Genomic DNA, 24,522 nt, shown 5'->3' with positions numbered 1-24,522 from the left:
AAAGAAGAAGAAAGAAGAAGAAGAAGAAGAAGAAGAAGAAGAAGAAGAAGAAGAAGAAGAAGAAGAAGAAGAAGAAGAAGAAGAAGAAGAAGAAGGAGAAGAAGAAGAAAAGAAACAACAGTAGGGCAAAACCCCAAACCAAACCAAACCAAACAAAAAACCCCTGTATGCTTAAAATGTAATACAATGAAATGTGTTTCATTTCACAGATGGGCAGGACACAGATCATCTTTAACACAAAAAAGTTCTAAGTTGACTATTCTGTGCAGTCTATGTTTAAATTCTAATCACATGTATGAAGAAAGAAGTGACTTTCTGCCCATGAATTTTCTTCTGCAAAACAGGTTTCCTAATTTATTTCAAAACAACCATTCTTACAGTTCAGAAATATTACTTCAGGCAAATGCAGGGATGAGGTGTACCTGGGAGACCTCCGGGAAAGCAGTTAATGTGCTATGGTCACAGAGGTAATTTTTCTAAAACATTTTGTAATTTAAAGCCAATCAGCTCAAAAGCCTCATACCAAAAAGCAATTCCTTCAACAAGCCAGCAAGCCATCAGCAGCCAGAAACATGAAGAGATAGGTAGAAAGGCAACAACAGGCCAAAGCTGACTGTCCATGTAAGCTAAAGACTCCAAGAGTCAACAGGTGACAGGGGGTGGGGGCTGAGGGGGGACGACAGCACTCAGGAAGTACATAACCATATCTCTTAAATCACTGTCATCCTTGAGGTGGTGGCTCTCAGTTGCTTCACAGTGTAGATGTGGATAGTTTACAGGGCTTGCCCAGGTCTACATGTAGAAAATGTTGGTACTCTCCCACTTTCTGTGCTCTTTTCTGACAAGACTCACAAGCACATAATTGATACACAAAACTATGTTTTGAAAACCAGACTTCTTAGAGCTAAAAATACAAAGTGGTGAGTTATAAAGCTGTAAGGTTTTGGATTTGTACAGCATGACTCCATGATACAGGTTTAGGATACAGTAGCACCCAATAACCCAACAATCCAAGGCCTAGGTCAGAAGTATCAGTGCAGGACCATATCCTATTATCTGAATGCTTCTCTTTCTCTGCAGCATCCCACACTGAACAGGCCTTGCACACAGGAAGGTGAACACTCTCGACCTAGTCTCATATAGAGGTGTGCAGATTGGCAGCATGTTTTTCCCTGGAGATAAGTGGACCAAAGAAAATGGTTCAAATGGTCCTTGAGAGTGGGCTTGGGAACTCGTGAGAGCAGAATTCCAGGACCTCAAATCCTGGGATGTGTTCCTGAAGGGAGAGTGCTGATCCTGGGTGGGCATCTTACCGACCCCACTCACCCCTCAATGTGTAGGAAAGATAATGATGTGGGACTCCTAACAGTTACTCTGAGGCACAGAGCCCTTCTTGCTGGTCTTCGCTGCTTTGTTTAGCTATGTAAGGGTACTACTGCTTACATTAGCCACCACCTGAAAGCTGGAATCACTGAGCTGAAAGGACTGTACACGGTAGCAACAGATTTGACTTTCTTTGTTTTTAAAGAAACTGAGAGAGGGAAACACTTGGGTTAACATTTAGACTTGTGTCCATCATGGTGTTTGGTAATAAGCATGGAGCAATGCAGTGAAGGCACGGTTAGCCAGAGCGTATTTCTACAGTGCCCTGTACCAAACTGCTACTTTAAAGCTCATGACGTCACTCAGGACTACAGGAACGCCTGGCAGTGTCAGTAGTGGGAACCCCTAAAAGGCCAAGACAAGGAGACCCAACAGGGTCTATTTCTAGCAGAAATGCTAGACAGCCACCAGTCCATGAAAGCTATCACTGTAGTCTGCCCAGCACCTACATCACCTAACCCCATTTCTTATTCACCTTCTAACCTCAAGCTACTATTTCCCTCTCAAAGATACAACAGAGAAAGAGGAGGAGGAGCTGGAAAGTGTATTGAGACCATGGGAGACCGGAATGAATCAGTCATTTTTAAATGTGTGTGCTCTACTGAAACTCCAAGTAAATGGAAGCTGCACTGACTTTGCTCTGTTCCTGCGTCACCTGTTTCCTCTCGCTAATAGTGGTCTGCTTCCGCATCTCATTGCTACATCTCTACGGGGCCTGGAGATGCTGGCAAGGAGGGCGTGAGAGGACTGTGTCCATTAGGTGAATGAGCTAACACAGCTCTGCACACAGAGCTAAGAGCCTGTGCGTGTCCTGGATCCAGAAGGAGCCTGGCCAGGACCTCTAGTTCAGTTCTTCCTCTGAAAATGGATGGTGGTTTCCTTCCGTGAACCATGCATCAGGATCTGCTGAGATCCCTGCAGGCAGCACTTCACGAGGCCCTCCCAGAATGGCTTACCTGCTTGTTAGTGGGCATGGTCTGGTGACACGCATCGGCAGTGTTGGGAAGTCCGCTCACCATTTTGGGGTTTGCTGCTTTCCCCTCAGAGGGCTTGTTGTGACCGGATGACTTCCGGGCAAAATTCCCCTGTTTCCCGGAAGCTACTGCATGAGTGTTCAGCAGAGGCAGCAGGGAGCTGCAGGGAGCTCTTGAGGAGTAATTGTTCTTTGGATGTGTAACTGCAACAAGGAATGGTTGGTATTAAAGGCTGGGCCAAGAGCCCTGCTGAGCCCTTAGAAAGTGCTAGAAGAGGAAGAAACTGGCAGTAGCTCCATACAAACATTAAGGTTTACTCTTTAAGATGAAAGGACACCGAGGGGCTTAGAGACCACCATATTCCTCCCTTAAGAGTTCCTAAACAGTGATCACAGTGGTAGAATCCACAAAGAGAGGTATTTGTAGCAACAAAGACCTATCTGAGCGACTTAGAGATTATTCTTTTTTTTTTTTTTTGGTTTTTCGAGACAGGGTTTCTCTGTATAGCCCTGGCTGTCCTGGAACTCACTTTGTAGACCAGGCTGGCCTCGAACTCAGAAATCCACCTGCCTCTGCCTCCCGAGTGCTAGGATTAAAGGCGTGCGCCACCACGCCCGGCGAGTTTATTCTTTAGGTGGAGAACCACCGTGGATAGAGAGATAATGACCTTGTGACGCTCCCTCTCTGCTCCATCCATAAGTGAATTCTGCCTTAGCTCCCCCATCACTCAGCCATTTACACTGCCCTTATCAGGTTCTATACTACTTGGTGCTGCTAATGCATCAGGATGAGAGGCTGACAGGGCTCTGTATTCTCTGAGCGTGGGAATGGGTGGATGTTACAGGCTAAGTATTTCGTTGCTCTGGATCAAGAGTATCTCCGATCACTGGGCAGGCCTGCCAGCCCCATGCACCTTCTATACTCCACTAGGGCTACCCGAACCAGTCTTTAACTGCAGCTCTGCACCGTCCCCAGTGTTATGTGCATGGCAGGCCGATCAGCCAGCTCTCTGTCATGCACACATTCAGGTCAGGCAGGTCTGTTCAATGCTTATTATTGCCAGTCCTGTTGTTTTTGAAAGTGGTGGTTTCAGGCAGGATGATTTCTATGTGATTATGCTGAATCGAGGCCAGAAGGAATCAATTCCAGGATAAAGCCGTGACTTTTCTCTCACAGCTCACTGGGATTCAAGTGCCAGGCTGGACAGGAAGGCCTCCATCTGAATTTTAAAATTGTCACCAATTTTTAAAAGCAATTTTCTCTGTTCCCTTTGTTGGATCAGACTTAATCCCAGGGTTTGGCAAAAGGATTAGGAATGGCTAGTAGGGCTCACGAAGTGTTAGCAGTAGAAAGGACAGGGATGTATCTCCAGCCCCTTCATTTTGTAGGTTAAGGTGTGACAAATGAGTGTGGGCTGTCCAAACACAGCCAGGGGACTTCAGCAGCTCCCGGGCTCAGCAGATTCAGTGGTGTGTGGCCATTATCTCCTGTCTCCCCTTCTGATTGAGGAGTTGTAGAGAGGTACCTCCATGAGGGAGCTTTGTGAGGGTTACTGTCACAAGCACTTGAGGCTGTCTTTACTCGGACACTCTTGTAATTTGGTAAGGGGCTTACGAGGATGCTCTTGTAATTCGGCAAGGGGTGATTTCTCTCCCTAGATGGCACCTAGAGGAAAGCAAGTGAAGTGCCCCTCTCCCCTTTCCACCTGAGCTGGGTGACTCAGCTCAGAATTAGAGTGTCACTTATCATTGGATTAAAGAGGAACCTAGGATGGGCAGGTTCTTTTCCAAATGTCAACCAAACTGCTTGTGTGGTGATGGGGCAAGAGCTGAGGATGGAGAAGGGTCCCCAGGGAACTCCTGCCATGAGGGAGGCAGCCTATAAAGAGAAACCTGAGAAGTGCAGCCAGGAAAGTCAGATGCATAGGGTCATTCACGAGTAGGAAGCCCACAGCACTGCTCTCTGGGGCACAACTGGAGGCTATAGTCTGAGGGTCGGCCACACCAATTATATTTAAATGACTTAGCTAAACATACCAACATGGAAAAATGTCTACCACCTCCTGTGACAAAAGTAAATTGCATCACTGTGCATGCATGCATGCGGTGTGTGTAACAGGTAGGCAGGATGTGCATGAAAGTCTGAGGCGACCTGGAAGTAATGGCATGTGCTAGTCACCACGGTTCGGTAGCCTGGAGCTCAAGTTTATGGAATGTTTTATTTAGAGGGGAGAAAAAAAAAATCTCAGTGTAAAAACAAGTGCAGTCAAGTCTTGGTTTTCTGCTGACTATGAGGTCGGGGACGGTTGTTAGACCTTCTCTGTGACTGTCCTCAAAGCCACGTTAGTGCCCGTCACTCATCTCCACCTCCCCTTGTGAGTACAGGAAAAAACAGCAGCCAATCTTGCTGCACATTAGCCACTCTAATTAAGGCTTAATAGGGAACAAGACTAAGCTAATGGCTGACTCGAAGTCTTTCATTACATTCGGCTTCACTCAGCAGAGAACTAAGCAGGGTGGGGGGCTCTGGGCATCCAGAGCGCACTCAGGCAGGCTGGGCCTGGCATAGCAGCAGCCGATCACTCCCCAAGTGCCAAGAGAACTCCCATGAAACAGCATCTATAGAACCAGAGCAGCAGTGTGTCTGGAGGAACATAGGGGATCCGGCAGCTGACCTGCTCTGTTCCAAGTAATAAATCCTCAGGATTTACTGGTGGACAGTGGCATTTAAAGAGTCTAAGTTCAAATCTTGACATTTCTAGTGACTTGTGTCATGACCTTAGATCATTAAATCTTCTCAGGCTTCAGTTTAGCCACGCCAGGGGACCATATACCCGACATTTCTGCTGTCAAGTCCAAACAGCACCCAGCTTTCTCACGCAGAATTATTTAGCAGGCATGCAAAACTCACTTTCTCCACAGATCAGGATTTGGGCTTTCAGCTGTTCAATGTCACAGGAGAAGCGGGCAGCCTTCCCCAGCTCCTCGTCATACTTGCGTTCGCTGACAAAGTGCTAGAGGAAAAAGAAGAGCGGAGAGAGTCAGTCCCAAAGCACAGCAGCACCGTCCGCACAGCCTCTCCCTCTGCTCTTCCTGTGCCCGATGATGGCCGACCTGAGGGGATCACTGGAGCTCATTCACACTGGGGGGCCACTAAGTGGGCCTTAGTTCTGTCCTCCATGACCCTGGTCACCTTCTGGGAATCAGGAGGAGTCCTGACTTTCCCCCATTTGGCTTAGACAGATAATGAGCAAACTCTACATCGGGGCTTATCTGTTCTACCTTTTAGCATCCCTCACTAGAACACCTTTCCGAGGTTCATTCCAGCAGGGGCTGCCTAGTATGGCCAAGGGCCTGGGATGGTATTAACTGTCAAAAGAAAAATGTGCCACCCTCCACAGACACCCATCTCTATTTTAATAAGAAATCACAAGAAGATCAAAAAGTCTTCTGTGTCTAGAAAGCAGTATGATGGAATTTCAAGTGCTGCTATAGGGAGTGGGGAGGATTAGTTTTCAATTCATTTAAATTCAACTTGAAATTAAGATCTACAGTGAGAAATACAAGAAATAACTGTGAGTCAAACCCTCCTAGAGAACCAGGGCGTTTACCACATGGCAAGGGAAAGAGAGACATTAAATTCAAGGATGAATGTGGCTGAGGCTCTGGAAGAGATTCTCTCTCACTGAGTGACTTGTGAACGGTTATATTATATTATATTATGCGGGAGACCGTGGGAGCCGGGACAGTTAAAAAATTAAAGCATGTGCTGACCATAAAGAACAATCCCCCCTTCACCCCGTCACATTATCACGAAGCCAGTGTTTTTATATTACCTCTATTTTACAGATGACAGATCTGGGTTCTGAGAACCTAAGACAATATGTAATTTATCCAAGCCACAGAAGTAGAAAATATTGGACCTATACTGTTTTACTCCAAAGCCTGTGCTACCAACCATGTAATGAAAAGTGGGATTTTGATAGGCAGGAATGAAACTTGGGAGAAAGTTGATTTCCATTGACTGGGAAGCTGCAAGCCCACATCCTACTTGAGGATCTAACGAGCTGGACTCTTCAGAGGAGATGGGTGTTGCAATAGTACTGAATCCTGATGTGTTCTGTATCCCCAGGGGAGGGATAAGGCATGCTGAGGGAGCCCAGGTCTGTCTCGGGTGTTTAACTCTGGCCCTGGGGTGGAGAGGAGAGGACAGGCTGCAGAGGGACTCCTGAGGAGGTCTTGCTATTGGCTGAGTAAGAAAAAAAACAAAGGCCAGAAGAGAGGTGAGAGGGAAGCCCCTCCAGGGCTCTGGACACCCCACCCCTTGCTCCTTGAGCTTCCTTCCATGCCTGACCAGGATGGAAGGGATCAACTGTCACAGGGCATTTCTCCTGTCGCAAATCAGCTGTACACTGTTACGGGCAGACACTGTTCTAGAGCTAGTGGCAGCTATGTCTTGAAATATTCTAGGTTTCTAGACGCCAGGGAGAAGCTGGGTGCATGCGTGTGCATATACAGTGTGTGTTTAACAATTGGGCGGAAAAGAAGAGAAGAATCGAGTTTGCCTCCCTGCTTCATTATAAACACTTTTGCCTTCCTCATAAGCATGGCTCCTTCTAGAAACTTTACCCAATGCTCTTTAGGAGGTTCATTCTGAGAGTATAGATTGAGGTGTCACATCCCCTTCTCTTGTTGGTCAAGCAGAGAGTAGCCAGAGCCTCTCTCTCAGTGGTTTGGATCACAGTATGGGGCAAGAGCTAATGGGTTTTGGAGGGCATTCAATGCCATTGTGCCCTGAATAGAGAATTGGGGAATTATTATTTTCCTGTATTACTACCCAGACTGCACTGGTTCGTGCCTAGCTGTAGACCCAGGTCTTCAGACACACTCAGCTTTGGTGACTTACTCTCAGTATTATTTCAAACCCTGCTTCTGATTAGCCAGGATCAGTTTCTAGTCCTTGAAGTGGAAGAAATCTAATAAACATATATTTGTGGGTAGTAATCTTATCAAAAGAGGGAATTAAAGTAGAAAAATATGAAGGATGCTTTATAACCTTCTGTTAAGATATACATGGGTGTATGCTGGTAAACACAGGTGTAAGTTATACAGAATAAAAATCATATCACAGATAACTATGTTTATATACACTTTAATGGGCTTGTCTTGCCTGACATATCCCTCTCCATTTTAATAATACATCCCTTCAAACCTACTCTACTTAAGGGAAGTGACTGTTTCTTCACCCTTCTTCATTCTGTATTTCAACCCAGTGGAAGGGAGCTGGGTATATGTATCAGAGTGTCAGAGCAGCAGTCTCCTGATACAAACCAAATGCATGGGGTCTGTCCTCAGTGTTCAGCTGGGTTCAGAGAACTCACCTTAATTTCGGCTCTGAGTTCGGCCAGCTGCATCTCTGCCATCTGACTGGCTAGGTCAGTCAGTCTCTTCAGCTCCTCTGCTTTCTTCTGACGGGCAGTCAGGATGTCCACTGACAAATGAGGAGAAGGTACAACATGTTAGGGGCAGAGATGTAAGCACAGTAAACTGTGGGGGTTCCTGGAGCCAGCTCTCCTCCAACAGGCAGGTGGATGGCTGGCTCTTCATGTTGCTACCAACAATGACCCTAATAAAACTCAGTTCTCAGAGGCACTGTAGAGGCACACGGCTTTCCTTCCTCTTTACACTGGCATCTGAACTCACTTCCTTAACTTGGCAATGCCAAGTCCACGCAGCAACAACCACCCTCCTGAATGTGCTAGACCATTAAATTCTAACAGCATCAGACTCTCTAGATTTCAGCAAATACAGCCTCAGCTGCAGGTCAGTGGTAGAGCACTTATGTAGCACATAAAAGGCCCTGAGTTTGATCCCCAGACTGGAATATTTTAAAACATAGTCTTTTGAGGTAACTAGCTGTGATATTGTAACATGACATAGAGGATTTGCTCTATCCACTTTAGAGGAGCTGAAAAATGCTTTTGCATTTGGTGCTCTGCAGATATATTTCTGTTTTTGCAAACAGAGAGAAATTCCAGACCAGAGTATCTTGTGTCTTTGTTTGAAGTATCCCAGGTATAACAATTTCAAGGGCAAATCCGGCCACTTTGAACTGGACTGTGTGCATTCTTTAGCATCTGCATCTCAGAGAGGTTAGTGGGGAATTCCATGGTACCTTACTTCCTCATCTCTGTCAGAAGAGCTCAAATTTCAGATAGAATCTGAAGCCCAGGTTAACCTGTGTATGTTTCCCAAGAGCACAGAGCACAAAAGCAAGTAAGAAGACGGAGCTCCCTGTACACAGGCTAGCAGCTCTCTAGTTCATTATATATGCATTTCCTTTGTTCCTCTTAGCCAAACATGTTGAGCCCTAAGGAAAAATAGCCTATGTAAGATAATGTACATGTTGAATTGTTTTCCATCCTGGTTGCACAAGGATAAACTGCTCTAATAGACTACATTCACAGCACACAGAGTCAAACAATATATCTTTGTAATTTAGATATTTTTGAAATACCATTTCACTGGATAGGTCAGCTGGCTTCCAAGTTCCTCCTGCCTCAGCCTCCCAGTGCTGGGATTTCAAACCCCTGCCACCACATAGAACCAAGCAATGTGATTTGTGATTCTAAGAGGTCTTAATAGCTACAACATCAAACAAGTCACTTCAAACACTAAATCAAGTGAAGGAACAACAACAACAAAATAAAGAGAACACAAGCAGGCAAGGGTTAATGTCCTTGCACAGTGAGGGATGCAAACAGGCAGATAAGGGTTAATGTCCTTGCACAGTGAGGGATGCACACAGGCAGGTAAGGGTTAATGTCCTTGCACAGTGAGGGATGCACACAGGCAGGTAAGGGTTAAGGTTCCTTGCACAGTGAGGGATGCACACAGGCAGGCAAGGGTTAAGGTTCCTTGCACAGTGAGGGATGCACATAGGCAGGTAAGGGTTAAGGTTCCTTGCACAGTGAGAGATGCACACAGGCAGGTAAGGGTTAAGGTTCCTTGCACAGTGAGGGATGCACACAGGCAACCATTCTTCAGACAGACAGGTGTTTTCTGTTTATGTCAATATCAATGTTGAGATGCCAATAAGATAACCTGCAGTATAAGGCCTGATCATCTGCCCAATTACACTAATCATCCTTTGGTTACTCACCTGGCTCCCCTGCTTAGCAGATGGCTGGGCAGACTGATCTATACCTACTGAATTTGGAAATCTACCGGAAAAAAATGCCCGGATACAGTGAGTGAGGAATTCTCACCCGAATGCTGAAAGGGTCATACCAACCGATGTCTTAGGACAGCTGGTTGCCCAGAGATCACAGAATAGCAGCCTGCTATTATTTTTGACCAGAGAACATATGTTTGGTTCACCTGCATATTACTTTTACAGATTGGGCATCCACATTTAGGAAGTAAGAAATTCCATTTGAAAGAGATTTCTAGGGGGCTCTTTTTTTTTTTTTTTAAAGATTTATTTATTTATTTATTATATGTAAGTACACTGTAGCTGTCTTCAGACACACCAGAAGAGGGCATCAGATCTCATTACGGGTGGTTGTGAGCCACCATGTGGTTGCTGGGATTTGAACTTCGGACCTTTGGAAGAGCAGTTGGGTGCTCTTACCCACTGAGCCATCTCACCAGCCCTCTAGGGGGCTCTTAAAACACTGGAATCTGCGCTAGGGACATGGCTCACTTGATGGACTCATTTCTCAGCATGCATATGGTCCCAGTTCATGTCTCACTACATAATGAAGGATGGTGGCAGATGCCTGTAATCCCAGCCTGGGAGAGAGATTCAGAAGAACCAGAAGTTCAAGATCACCCCAGCTACACAGTGAGGTAGGATCAGCCTGGGACACATGAAACCCCATTTTAAGAACAGCATTGCTAGCCATATTTGCTCAGCATCCCAAATGACATGGTGCCAAGTGAGCCACCATCTCTATATGCTCCTCTGATAGCATGTTACCCAACTATATATGTCTTCAGTCACTCAAGGGACTAGAGTAAGACTGAACTGCGGAATTCTTTATGTCCGTAGTACACAGTGCACAACAGAGGCAAGGGAGCTGAATGAAGGGCTCATTGATTAGATGGGCCCATTAATTGAAAGGAAATCAAAATAAGAACTGAAGTTCCTGTCCCACTCAAGATTGTCTAGGTCTAGGGCTGGGAAGCTGGCTCTGTGGGTAAAGTGTTAAACATATCCAGATCTCCAGCTCTCATGTGAAAAGCTGAGCAAGGCTGTGCTTGTCAGTATCCTCAAAAACTAGGCTGGGGAATGTTAGGGGAGGAGGACATTCTATACTGAGCTCCATACTCTACAAACGTGTGTGTGTGTGTGTGTGTGTGTGTACTCACACATGTGCCACACACATAAACCAGCACCCCACCCAATACTCACAAAAAAGTTTTAGGACCTATAGCTTTTTATTAGTTACGTTTTTGTCATTATAATTCAACATGTGGATGGGATTGAGGTCTGAAACACGAGGAAATGATTATTGAGTCAAAATAGGAAATGCTACACTGTCTTCTTGCAAAGTAAGATTAAAAGATATATATATATATCTATACACACACACACACACACACACACACACACACACACACACACACAAATTCTAAAGACCCAGACTTGCAAAGCATTGGGTAAAGGGGTCAGCAGACTGCCAGTGACTGCACGGCTAAGCAGATCCAACTCTTCCTACTGAACTATTTGTGAAGCTGGTGACAATTAGGGGTCATTGTTCTTCCTGATTATGTAGAACTTGGGCATTCACTCGATACAGAAGACTTTGTAAAAATAGATCTAAGCAGGCCCTAAAATGGGAATGCAGGTGCAAACTCACCAATAAGTTCTGAGTTTAAACTCATGCAAATCACGAAAATGAAGACTGCATCAGCAAGCAGAGGGTGCATTTTTACATATAGTCTCATTAACATTTCAAAGCCTTCCATTATGAAAACGTCTTAAAAGTTAAGATCTAAAGCCAAAATTCTTTAGGGGTGCACATCTTCACCTCCAGTATGTCAATCGCAAAACTGGGAAGCATCAACAAAAACAGATCAGTTCTTAAGATCACTGATGCTGGGATTTAAAGTAGAGTAATAGGATGTTTTGAAAGCATCATGCTTTCAGAAATCTGTAGAGGGAGACAGTTCCATGCAGCTTGGATCCCCTCTGCATGCAAATCGTAACATTATCTATGCAACTTTATAAACAGTATCTGGCATGCTGAAATGCACCTTCTCAATAGGATTTGTAAATCTCTTCAGGTTCTTAGAACACACTGGAAGTTAGGTTCATATCATTTGACCTGTGGAAATCTTAAGGCTTCTCTAATAATAACCATTAGCAGAAAGTGTGTTCAGAATCTTGGGGCCAGGTGTTGGCATGCAAGGGTTTCCTCAATCACAGAGACTCTTTGAAATCCTTATTCTGTAACAGGTCTTAAGAATTTGCTATTTTACTTCATAATATGCTCGTGTTAATACAAAGTCAAATTTTCTTCCCACATCTCTAGTAAACCTGTTGAGAACCTTTCTGTGTGACCTCTGAGTTCCCTGGGGAGGCAGACAAAGTCTGAATGCCTAGTGATATCCATGCTTATTTCTTAAAATATAATAATCCTGCTCCCCCTGCACAGTCCCTGTGCAACTAAACAGCATCATTTGCAAACTATACACACAGAGCATTGTTGAATTAGTAACAGGGTGAGATACACTCATCTAGAATATACCTTCAAAATAATTACATCAGTGTTCATGACTACTGGATGTGGCTGTCGATAGACACCATACTGATTGTAATTGTGACGGCTAGTCTGGGTTGTCACCCTGAATACATTTAGAATCAACTAAAACCTAATCTGTTGGGCATGCCTGTGAAGAATTGCCTTGATTGGATCATTTGAAGTAGACAAGCCCATCTTAAATCTGGGCCACACCTTCTGATGGCAATCCGCAAAAGCAGGTCGCGGAGGAAGGAAGTTTTGCTTTTTCCTGCTTGCCTTTCTTTGATGGTAAGTCCATCTATTCTGCTGCCAAAGCATTCCGTCACTGCTATGACAACCTACTTCTTCAGGACTCCAATATAAACCACAGAGGATGCTAAGATATTCAGCCTTGGGGACTGAACAACTATTGGATTCTTGGCCTGAGTTTGTGGAAATAGCCAGGCCTCTATACACCAGCTCAAAGGGGGGGGGGGCACTGAGCCCCTTAATCTGGACTGAGACTAAACTAAGGCACCTAAAAACAGCTCTGACTTGGCTCCAGCCCTAGCACTTTCAGATGTCTCAAAACCTTTATCTCTTTGTCCATAAGACAAAAGCCAAAGGGGGGTTTTAACTCAAACTATGGGGCCATGGAAACACCCTGTGACATACCCGTCCAAAGGATTGGACTCTGTGCCCACAGGATGGCCCATCTAAGAGATGTGACAACTGGTAATGAAACAAACAAACAAGCAAACAAACAAATGAACAAACAACCTAACTAAGGTAGCTCTTATTCTTACAGTACCCCATGCCATTGAGTCCCTCCTCTGAGGAAGACCAGCATCCCGACTGTCTGTCTAATAGTGTCTGTGTGACCCAGTACCAGGCTCTACTACTGAACCACTCTCAAGTACAGTTTGAGAACTGCCCCCCCCCCCAATCCTGCTACCCTCTTTCCTGATGACCACCCACAGGTGCTCATCCATGACTGTCAAGAGATGAAAGACGAAACCAGGTACATAGGAGCTGCAATAGTTACTCAAACCAAAATGATCTGGGCCCAAGCTAGGTTCCTCAGCCCAGAAAGCAGAACTGATTCATCTGATCCAGGCTTTCAGATGGGGGAAAAAGAAAGTCTACCACTATCAACACGGACAGTTGCTATGCTTTTAGTACCGCATGTCTGTGATGTGATCTATAGGGAAAGAAGGCTTCTCGCTGCTAGGAAAAAAACAAAAGCAAAACAACAACAACAACAACAACAACAACATCTTGGCCCTCTTAGAAGCTATTTGGCTTCCCCTCCAAATTGCTGACCTCCACTGCTGGGCCACTGACCTGGCTGCCCAACAAATGGCTGCCCTGAGACCAGTGAAGACTAATGCTATTCTGATGACATACCCTGATCTGGTGCTGCATGAGACTCTATAGTAAAGAAGAAATGGGCAGCTCAAACCCACAGGTTGATAGAAGACCCCAGAGGGAAAGACTATTCTCCCAGAAACAAGGGGCAGAACTCAGATAACTGGCCTTCATCAGGCTACTCATGTGGGTTTTTGAATTGCTCAGACCAAGGAATGCTATACCTAGACTGGACAGTCTAGTATGGGATGTCTTAGTCAGATGCCAGGTTTGTGCTTAGGTAAATCCAAAATAGAACCCAGAAAGAGACCAACCCCCTGGTGAACTCTGAGAAAACTTACTTCACCAAGGTCAGTCTGCCAGGGGAGGATACTAATACTTGCTAATTTTTATAGATACCTTTTCCAGGTGGGTAGACATGTCCCCCACCTGGAATAAAACTGATCAAATAGTAGTAGCTTAAAAAGCTCCTCCACAAATTGGTCCCCTGATTTGCCCCCTCCCTAGCTATGGGTCTGATAATCGCCTGGCTTTAAGAGCCCAAACCTCTCAATTAATAGCTAAAGTTTTAGACATAGATAAAAAATTTCATTGTGGATATAGACCACAGAGTTCTCGGCATCTAAGGAAAAATTAGTATGTTTAAAAAAAAATCTAACAGAACTCTAAAGTCTAGTGAAGGGTGGAAGGGCCTTCCTCTGCTTTGGGCCCACTGCACCCATATAGGGAGATTTACCCTCTTTGAGATTGTGTTTGGAAGACATCCCCAACTGCTTCCTTGGCTCAGAGACCAGCAGTTGTCAGAACTCTCTAACCATTCCTTTCTCAAATCTCTGTTGGCCCTCCAGTCTTCCGAAAATGCTAGTCATTAAACTATCTGAGAGACCCAGGCAACCTCTGAGTCCATTACCAGTTTGCACGTGCTTAAATCCACTGATGTTGTCTGGGTCAACAAGGTAGCCAAACCGGCTGGCTGAAACCAACTTAGAAAGAACCCTATATGGTTACTGTCATGACTCCTATGGTGGTGAAGGTAGCTGGCATTACAGCATGGATCCACCACACCTAAGTCAAGAAAGAAGCCAGAGACACTGCTAACGAATGGACTGTTTCCTGGATTACGGACCCACTGAAATTAAGGTTTCATTGGGACCTAGTCCCTTCCACTCCTTGCCCCTCTTCCTCTTCCCAAGTCTTATGTTAGGTATGAATACAGGGTCATGGTTCAACCCCCCTGGGCCTCAGGCCTGGACCTGGGAATGGAAGAAGACCGATACAGGAAGGCATTAGCCAGAGTCACCCCAGTCCAGCAACCCATATTCATCTTGACCTTTGTTCACGAATGCCCACTCTAAGTGTTGTATTGAAAAAAGGAAAGACATGGGGGTTTTTATGCTTTGAGACGGGAATACAGAGTTTAAAATTCAGTGTCTAACCTGCAGCTGAGATTCCTACTTGTCAGAACAAGGGAGTTCCCAGTGCAAAACCTGGAGCTGTAAAATAGAGGCTTCCTGAAAACAGATGAATGAATATTAAAAAAAAAAAAAAAAAGGTTTCTCCCAAGAAATGCACAATAGGAAAATGTAATCCAATATCCATAAAATTGAAAAAAAAAGAATCTGAAAATTTTTATAAGAAAGATTCTGGCTTCGGTCAAACAGGAAAACCTGGGGAATCAGACCCAGGAAGGGCTCCTGGGGGTGAGGTTAATCATTCCCAAACAGACCAGCCAGGCTTGCTGCTTCTGCTTAGACACTAGGTAAGGATAGAAAGTAACCAGACTATCACCAGCCCTTGACTGACAAAGTTCACTGTGACTTAGAACTGCTCTATAAGGTTAGTGGAATTCAAAGAGGCTAGAACGTGTCCAATATCCAAAACTTTAACCTAGGCAATTGCCCTTATTCTGATGCCCGCTACTCTGCCTTGTGGGTAACAGCAATATTACTGGGCCCCTGAGACTACCTGGTAGGCATGTACTAATGACACTTTGTAAACTAAGCAGATTGGTTTATCAGGACCTAGAGCTATTGACAGTTTCTGCTTCTGAATTAAAACACCAGTTAGAATCCCTTATTGACATGGTCCAATAATACTGGAAATACTTAGACTGACTTCTCATGAGATAAAGGAAACTAGGTATGGCTTTGTGAGAAGCCTGCTCTTTCTATGCTACCTGATCGGGAATAATTAGAGAAAATCTTGCCATGGTTGAGGAAAACCTCAAAAAGAGAAAGACATAAATCAGATAATTGATACCAAGCCCTGTTCTCTTGGTCCCCGGCTAACTACTCTGCCATCAGCACTGACTGGGCCTTTAGTTCTCATCTGATAGGATTAATGGTGGAGCCCTACATTTGAAATCATATGGCCAAGTATGTATCAATTTAGTAAATTGAGTAGTCCTTAGGATCAATTACACCTCCTCAGAGCATTATTTGACTCATTAACTAAGACCAGTGCCAGTGGGGAATGTAACAGGGCCCCAGACCTTAGTAGGCCCCAGACTTTGGCACCACTGACCCTATGAAGGAGGTACCATTCAAGTCATAAAACTCAGCATGTAGACAAAATGAAAACAAAAATCTAGTCCATCAAAGTCCATAGTTCTGGGAAAGTCTCTTAAATGTACTAACCTTATGTTCTGGCTTCTGTAGTTCTGTTCTGGCTAACTGTTTTTATTTTGTTTTGTTTTTTTAAATTTTATTTTATTTTTAATTTATATTTTACACTCCATATTCCAATTCCCGCTCCGCCCATCCACCTTCTGACTGCTCCACATCCCACCCCTCCTCCCCACCCCTCCCCTTCTCCACGTGGATGCCCTCATTCCCACCCCACCTGACCTCTAAACTCCCTGGGGCCTCCAGTCTCTTGAGGGTTACATGCATCATCTCTGAATGAACACAGACCCGGCAGTCCTCTACTGTATGTGTATTGGGGGCCTCATATCAGCTGGTGTATGCTGCCTGTTTGGTGGTCTAGTGTTTGAGAGGTCTCAGGGGTCCAGATGAATTGAGAGTGCTGGTCCTCCTACAAGATGACCCTTCTCCTCAGCTTGTTAACTGAGAACAACATGGGCTTTGTGCTTGAAAGTTCATCCTGAGAAACGTTCTGTGCTACACTGGGATCACGAACACCCTGTGTAGTTTCTGGCCAACTGATAAAGACTTTCTATTGGCTTAAACCCATGTCGATCAACACTGGCCTTCTTACTCTTGTGAGCTGCCATCTGGCACACAGGAGTTTGTATAATCATGGAGGAAATATGATTTATGTTGAAGGACTGTAGCCAGCCTAAACATGGCAAACTTGACTCTGGCAGGCCTTGCCTTTCTCCCCAATCCTCTCTGCCTTGCTAAAAACCATTAGATTAAATTCTTTTTGTTTGTTTGTTTGTTTTTGCTTTTGTTTTTTGAGACATGGTTTCTCTGGTATAGCTCTGGCTATCCTGGAACTCACTTTGTAGACAAGGCTAGCCTCAAACTCAGAAATCCACCTGCCTCTGCCTCCCGAGTGCTGGGATTAAAGGCGTGTGCCACCATGCCCGGCTTAGATTAAATTCTTAAAGCTAGACACCAAGGTCTGTTCCCTTATGTGGCTACCTCCTCCTCCTGAGGCTGACCACCAAGGTCCAGCTACCAGAGTATTGGAGTCCAGCAATCAAAAGCCCCCAATGGCTCACCTATTTAATATGCCCAATCAATATTAAATACCCCATCCTGACCCAGGGGTTGCCCTTTATCCTTTATAATCTGTCATTCGCCTATGGGCCACTTCTGTCTCTTCACTATCCAGAGGAAGTCCTTTGTCCACCTCTGGGAAAAAATACCCCTTCCTCTTTTACCTCCCCCTTCTTCCTGTTCTCTGTTTTTGTCTCTTATTCCTTGCCCTCTGTCCTTCTGGGGTAAATAAATCTCTTTTGTGCTGAGAACTTGGTCTTGGGGTACTGAGCTGACACCAGTCACTTCATATGTCACATAAAAGAACTGAGAATGGGAAAAGTTCTTGAGGCCACAGATGAGCAAGTTCCAGGTGGTGACTGTAGGGACGGTTCTCTACTTGCCTGGGACTTTGTTCGCTGGTTCCTTCTGTCTGTGAAGAGGAGTGGTTGACAGTCATGGCTCCTGAGAGACTCAGCACAACCCTCATGGCTCCATTTTCTGCCTGTTCTATGAGGCCCTGGACTGACAGACCTATTTGCTAATAAAAGATTTTTCCTCTGCACACATATGTGATGTCATATAATGTTGCTAAGTGCTTGGCTCATATTTTATCATTTGATGAGCCATAATATTCTTATTCTGATAAGGAACCTGACATAGCAAGTTCCAAGCTAGTTAGGGCTACACAGTAAGACCCCCCCCCCCAGCTCAAAACTAACAACAGTTAGAGGTTGCACAACCAGTAAGTGGGTAGAGACTAAAGTCTGTCACCTCCAATGCAGACTTTGGCTTGCCCGGGGGATGGACAATTCTGAAGGCAGGACCAGCATCACCAGTTACTGAAGTTAGATGGAGCCTGCCTGTCAGTCCAGCAGTTTCAGCCATAGGAGGAAGTTCTCAGTACACATTTACTTATGGAGGGAATTAAAACACAGGATGCTCTGGAGATGCTCCAGATTCCACGGATGCTGGAAGCTACTACTAACGTCTCGAAAAGAAAGGAGGACATGAAAGTTGAGGTCTTCTGTGAACCTCAAGAGATGTGGTAGTGACTTGTGAAACTATTGTCTGGGAAACCATTTGTGTCTATGTTGTGTTGGGGGCTGGGCTGGTGCTATGTATACAGATGTTAAATTCTGAACCCCAAGATCTGGTTGCCATCCAGATGAGTGAATTCTTATGTATGTGTATGCCAGCCTTTGTTGTGTAAACCTTATTCCCCAATTGAAAGTTAATTGGTGACCAGAAGGCTAGAGTCTGTGTCTGGGTAGCACAGAAAGAAAGGTGGGACTTGAGGATTGAGTGAGAGGTTTCAGGAGAGACCAGGAGGGAGAAGGAGGAAGAAGATAGGGAGTGCAGGAGGTCTCCATTAGATGGGATGGCCAGGGAGGAGGTGGCTGAAAGGAGTGCACCCCAAGGACACTGATGGGGGGCAAAAACAGACCACAGAAGATGCAAACAGCAAGTAGCAAGGGGCATACAATTTAGATATAGGTGAGAATAGACCAATGTATGCTTACAGCTTGTTAAAAACGACCAGGCTTTTTGTGTCTTTTATATGAGATAGAATATATAATTCATTTACAATATTTCTTGTTGGCATTTTTACCATTAGAAGATGGACAAAGCTACACCTAAGGCACAAGACATCTAAGATGTCAATAATTTACTTCTACTGACAAAATCATGGAACTTGTAAGATTAAATTAATTTCTCAATCAGAGGCACTGTACAGCTACCTAAGGATTCCAATGTGACCCCCCAATCACATTAGTTTTACCTAACAAAACTTGTTATATTTGAATGCAAAATGTTGCTTAAATTATTTCAAAACCTTTTCCCTGTGTGTCTTATGTGCATGCGCACATGTATGTGTGTATACCTGCGTGGGGAGGTCAGTGTCCAGTGTCTTCCTCTATTTCTTTCCACCTTATATTTTTGAGACAGGGTCCCTCACTGGACCTGGAGCTCAGGGATTCAGCTGGGCTGGCTGGTCAGTGAGCTATGGGGATACTATCATCTCTATTCTCTGCCTCTGCAGAGCTCCGGTCAGAGCTGTGCATCCCATGCAGGGCATTTTACATGTGAGCTCAGCCTCAGCACTCACACTTGCTCTTTATCTGTGGGACCATCTACTGGCCCCTAGAAAACTTTCCTTGGTTTAAAGTTAACATCTTAATTACATTTATGTATTTATCTGTTGTGTGCATGTATCACGCGTAAGCATGTGTGTGACACAGCACGTCTGTGGAGGTCAGAACACGACCTGCAGGCGGTTCTCTCCTTCTTCTATGGGGATCAAACTAAGGTCCACTGGCATGGTGACAACAGCCTTTGCCATTTCGCCCCCACTCCCATCACACCTGAAACTTTTTAATTAAAAATGTTGATAGCTATTTTTTTTCAAAAATGAAAACTGAATTATGGCCAAAGCACATAAGAGAAAGAGAAGAATTTGGCTTAATCTTTCATTCTTGTACAAATAAATGCACTGGTAGTCAACTGAAAAAGGATTTAGTTGAAAGGTTGTTGGGTTCAGGCCACCATTTAACTGGTTTATAAGATAAAACCTGGGTGAGGATCGAGGGCTTAGACTACGCAGGAAAAGCACTGTAAGAAATTCCAGATGAGAAATGTCCGGTTCCAGGAACATACCAGACTGAATTCAAAAGTAAGAGAGGGTCAGTCATGCACCGTGTCCCTTCTGAGGGTTCTCGTCTCTGCTGAAAGTTCCAACCAATGAAACTCATCCCGTGGAAGACTGCTTCCATGCAGACTGCCCTCTTACCCAGACTCCATGGTATACAGATTGTCTCTGTGCACAGACTGCCATCTTAAGAACCCAGACTCTATGGTATACAGACTGCCACAAGGCAGGTTGCCATCTCACACCGATTATCATGTGCACCCGTCACCACTGTACACAGACTGCCATGCTGCACACATTGACATTATACAGATTTTTGTCTTCCGCAGAGTACCATAGGACACAAAGCATGTGCACAGAAGCATCATACACAGATGGCACTGTGCACAGACTGCATCATATAGGGACAGCACCGTCCACAGACTACATTGTACATGGATTGCATCGTACACAAACGGTATTATACAAGGACAGCATCGTGCACAAATCACCACCACGCAGTTACCACTTTCTCTGCTTATTTAGTCACTTATCACAGTGGGGAGATTAGACATGAACATAAATAAAAAGAAAACCCCAACCTGAATATTAATATTTTGTGTTAAATGTAGGAGTTTTGCAGTGATCATGATACCATGAATGTGTTATTTATTTATTTACTTAATTTTGCTTTTAATGGAGACAGGGTTTCTTGCTATGTAGACCAGGCTGGCTTCCTCAAACTCAAAGAAGTCCACCCACCTCTGCCTCCCAATTGCTGGGATTAAAGGTATGTGCTGCCACACCCAGTTGTGTTCATCATTCAAATAATGAATTTGCTTTATCAGGCAAATCTATAAATTCAAGTTAAGACGTGAATTGGTTTTCTCTTACAGTCTGAACCTGGCAAGTGCTGGCATATTTGACAGAGTTTGTAAATAGAACTGGAGTATTTTAAGAAAACTTCATTTAGTACAACTCTATATTTGAATTATTAATCCTATACAAGTTAATTAAAAGCTTGGGGGATATTTTGCCTGTATAGTTTATTAGAGCATTGTTAAGTTCCTAAATGCTTGAAAAGAAACAGCTTTTACACACACCCACACACACACACACACACACACACACACACACACACACGACAAATTTGTAGGCAGCTTTAAGTATTGACTTTTAAGTGGCACAAACTTTTTTTACTTGTTTTTTACTGTTTTACTTTTCGTTTTGTGGAAGTGTCTCATTTACTCTAGGTTGGCTTCAGATTCACTATTTCACTCTTTTTGCTTCCCCTTCCTGACTGCTGAGATTATAGGCATATATCATCACGCCTGGTTTAGGTCATGCTGGGAATCAAACGCAGGCCTTCAGGCATGCTAGGCAAACACTCTCAAACTGAGCTACATCCCTAAGTCAAACTGGAACAATTTAAGGGGAATTCAATTTGACAAATCTGAGTTATGTGAGCTTAAATGAGAAAGAGTAAAATAGCTATGAGTGCCATAGTGAAATTGTAAATTATGCAGTCTTTAAAATGACTATCTTTAAATTTAATATCTGCTTCCTTCAAATTAATACCAGGACGGAAGTGTAGACTCAGTCTGTGAAGTGCTCACTTTACGATTTTTTTTAAAATTTAACTTAATTTTTTATTTACTTATTCACTTTACATCCCTCCTGCTGCCCCCTCCTGGTTACCCTCATCCTACAATCCTTCCCTCAACCTCCATCCCTCTCTCCTCTGAGCTAGTGGGGACCCTTGGGTATCCCCCCCAACCTAGCATTTCAAGTCTCTGCAAGGGAAGACCAATCCTCTCCCACTGAAGCCAGACAAGGCAGTCCAGCTAGAATATATCCCACAGACAGGCAACAGCTTTTGGGGTAGCTCCCACTCCATCTGTTTGGGCACCACATGAAGACCAAGCTGTACATCACATCTGCTATATATGGGGGGTGGGATGGGGCTACGTCCAGCACGTGTATGTTCTTTGGCTGGAGGTTCTAACTCTGAGAGCCCCAAGGGGAGACCAACAGAGTCAGCTAACCACTATACAATCTTGAGGACCCAAGCTCAGTCTCTAGCCATCCATGAACAAGGCAGGTGCACTGGCACACGCCTGTAATCTCAGCACTGGGGGAGCAGAGGCTGGTGGATTTCTATGGAGCTTATTGGCTGTCTAGCCAAACTGATGAACTCCAGGTTCATGAGCCCCTCTTTTTCAAAAACTAAGATCAAGTGTGGTAGAAGACATCTGAGGTTGACATCTGGGCTTTACACACATAAGCACACAAGGGTGCACATGTACCTACCTGAAGTCACATGAACAGTTCATACGCCCACCCAAACACACACTACACACATATACACAAATTTACTACTCAACTCATTGTCCTTTTAAATATAATTAAGTTCAAGTTCTGTGTGCACATGGAAGTCCCTTGCATTTAAAGAACTCAGCAGACCCCTCTTCCTCAGTGAACATTCTGTGCATGAGGACTGCGCTGTAGCTCTGTCATTGGCCAGACGGTGTAACAGAAACACAGAGATGAGTGACCTGCCTGGAGTTACAGAGCCCACCCACCAGTATTTCAGGGTGAATTTTAGGGTTCTGCCCCAAATTGCTGCCACCCTGAGTTGTGGATTGATTTTGTTTTTTTTGGGAGACCCCCTCATCACACAGCCACATGGATACTCACTGGCTTCTTCTTTAACTTTGTCCATTTCTGCCATCAGTGAAACTTCTTTGTCAATGATGCTAGGGAACAACAGAAACAAAAAGAACAAGAACTTAAAGTTAAACTTTTAACAAGTGATGGAAATACACAACACACACACACACACACACACTAAATGATTTTCATTAACCCCAAATATTTTTGTGCAACAATGCCAGGAGAGCACCTTTTCTCTAAAACTGAAGCAACATGAGATGGATGTTCCCCAAGGATAACGCCGTGACATCTGCTGCTAACTCACTGTCCGCACATCTGAAAGGAAAAGGCCTTCCTGACTACCAGAACTGTATGGCGTTATATTTAAGTCAGAGTGTATTTTTTCTTTACACACTCCAAGGTTGCAAAACAATGATAAGTATTTGATAAGCTGACACTTAAATCATCATGGACTATCCCCAAATGTCTGTGTTCTTGTTTCTGAGATTCTAACTGGGGATGGGCGGTGGGCCCAGTTCTGATGTAGTCGTTCCTGGGACCATACTTGGGCAAGCCTGCTTAAGGTTGCTGCCCCTGCCTGCTCTAAAGTACAAGTGTATGTTCCCGTAGCCTCAGCACAGCAAGGTTATGGTGAACTTCTTCCAATAGAGTTCGTTAATTAAAACAGTTATTCAAGTTTATTTTCTCATTCCAGCCCCTAATCTCCCAGTTCTACCCTCTAAAAGCAACAACATAGCACAGATACCTTTTCTATCCCTTTTCAGATGTGTCTGTAAAACCAGACATGAGCTTTAACTTTCAGTTGGTAACAAATTACCATCCATCCATCCATCCATCCATCCATCCATCCATCCATCCATCCATTCATCTATGTATCTATGTATCTATGCATCTCTTCTCTCTCTCTAATCATCAATCTGTCATCTATTTCATTTATCACCTATCTATATATCTATTGTATCATCAATTTGTCATCTATTTATTTCATTGATCATCTGTTTATCATTTCTCTATCTTACTACCATCTATCTCATTTATCATCTGTCATCTATCTTTCTATATGTATCATCTATCATCATTATCATCTATGCATGTACATGTATATTTTCTCTATCATCTATCTATCTATCTATCTATCTATCTATCTATCTATCTATCTATCTATCTATCTATCTATCTATCTTATCACCTTACTATTATATGTTACTATCTGTCATCTATCTATCTATCTATCTATCTATCTATCTATCTATCTATCTATCTATCTATCTATCTATGTATCTTTTGATCTATCTAATTTATCATCTACCTTACTATTACCTATTTATCTATCTTTAAACTAACCATCTACATACATACATACATCTGAAGTTTAAGGATTGCTGAAATCATAAGCATATTACTTCATCACCTAAAACATTACTAATAGTTTAATGTTCCAGATATCTACTCAGGTTTCTACAACTTACCCCTAAATCTTTCCAAGACTTGTTCTTGTAACTGAACGACTCTCTTAAATGTCTTTAACCTACCATTTCCCTCTCATCTGCGTTCTCATTTCTTTTACCATTTATTTGAAGGTACCAAATTGGCCTCAAAAGTTATTCAAATCCTGAATTTTACTAATTACATCTCTATGGTTTTATTAAATCTACTCTTTATGCTTCCTATTAAATTATTGGATGTAGAAATTTGTTATGATTCAGGGTTGACTTTTTTAGACACAGGATGCACTTAAAATATCCCTCCAGAAGACATCTCAAATCTGTGCTTTATTACTCAATAAAGACATATTGAGTACAAGACATTCTTCATTTTGTTATTAGTAATCATCACTGTCATTGTCCAGATCAACAAGGTTTGTAGGAAGTCTTTGATTTGTATGAGTCTCTCATTTATTTGCTGAGCTCTTTATTCAAAGAGAAACTTCATAGGCTTGGACTTAGCTCAGAGTTAGGGCACGTGGCTAAGATGATCACAGCTCTGGGTTTAATCCCCATGGTGTCTGTCTCTGCCTCCTCCCCTGGTCTCTGTGTGTGTGTGTGTGTGTGTGTGTGTGTGTGAGAGAGAGAGAGAGAGAGAGAGAGAGAGAGAGAGAGAGAGAGA

The 24,522-nt window shown here is 43.8% G+C and overlaps 1 protein-coding gene across 12 annotated transcripts in view; it reads right to left on the bottom strand.

Moving 5' to 3' along the window:
- The window catches only part of Spats2l (spermatogenesis associated serine rich 2 like), a 179,756-nt gene that overhangs the window by 2,912 nt on the left and 152,322 nt on the right, over positions 1-24,522 (bottom strand). For all 12 annotated transcript variants that reach the window (XM_029481286.1, XM_029481254.1, XM_029481224.1 and 9 more), the window contains 4 exons: positions 22,441-22,499; positions 7,738-7,847; positions 5,268-5,370; positions 2,340-2,560 (listed from right to left, as the gene is read on the bottom strand). In XM_029481286.1, the coding sequence (XP_029337146.1) occupies positions 2,340-2,560; positions 5,268-5,370; positions 7,738-7,847; positions 22,441-22,499 (493 nt within the window). The remainder of the gene's footprint in view (positions 1-2,339; positions 2,561-5,267; positions 5,371-7,737; positions 7,848-22,440; positions 22,500-24,522) is intronic.

The sequence above is a fragment of the Mus caroli genome, chromosome 1 (genome assembly GCF_900094665.2).
Source record: "Mus caroli chromosome 1, CAROLI_EIJ_v1.1, whole genome shotgun sequence".
NCBI classification, from domain to species: Eukaryota; Metazoa; Chordata; class Mammalia; order Rodentia; family Muridae; genus Mus; species Mus caroli.
This window is presented reverse-complemented; position numbering and strand designations above follow the sequence as displayed.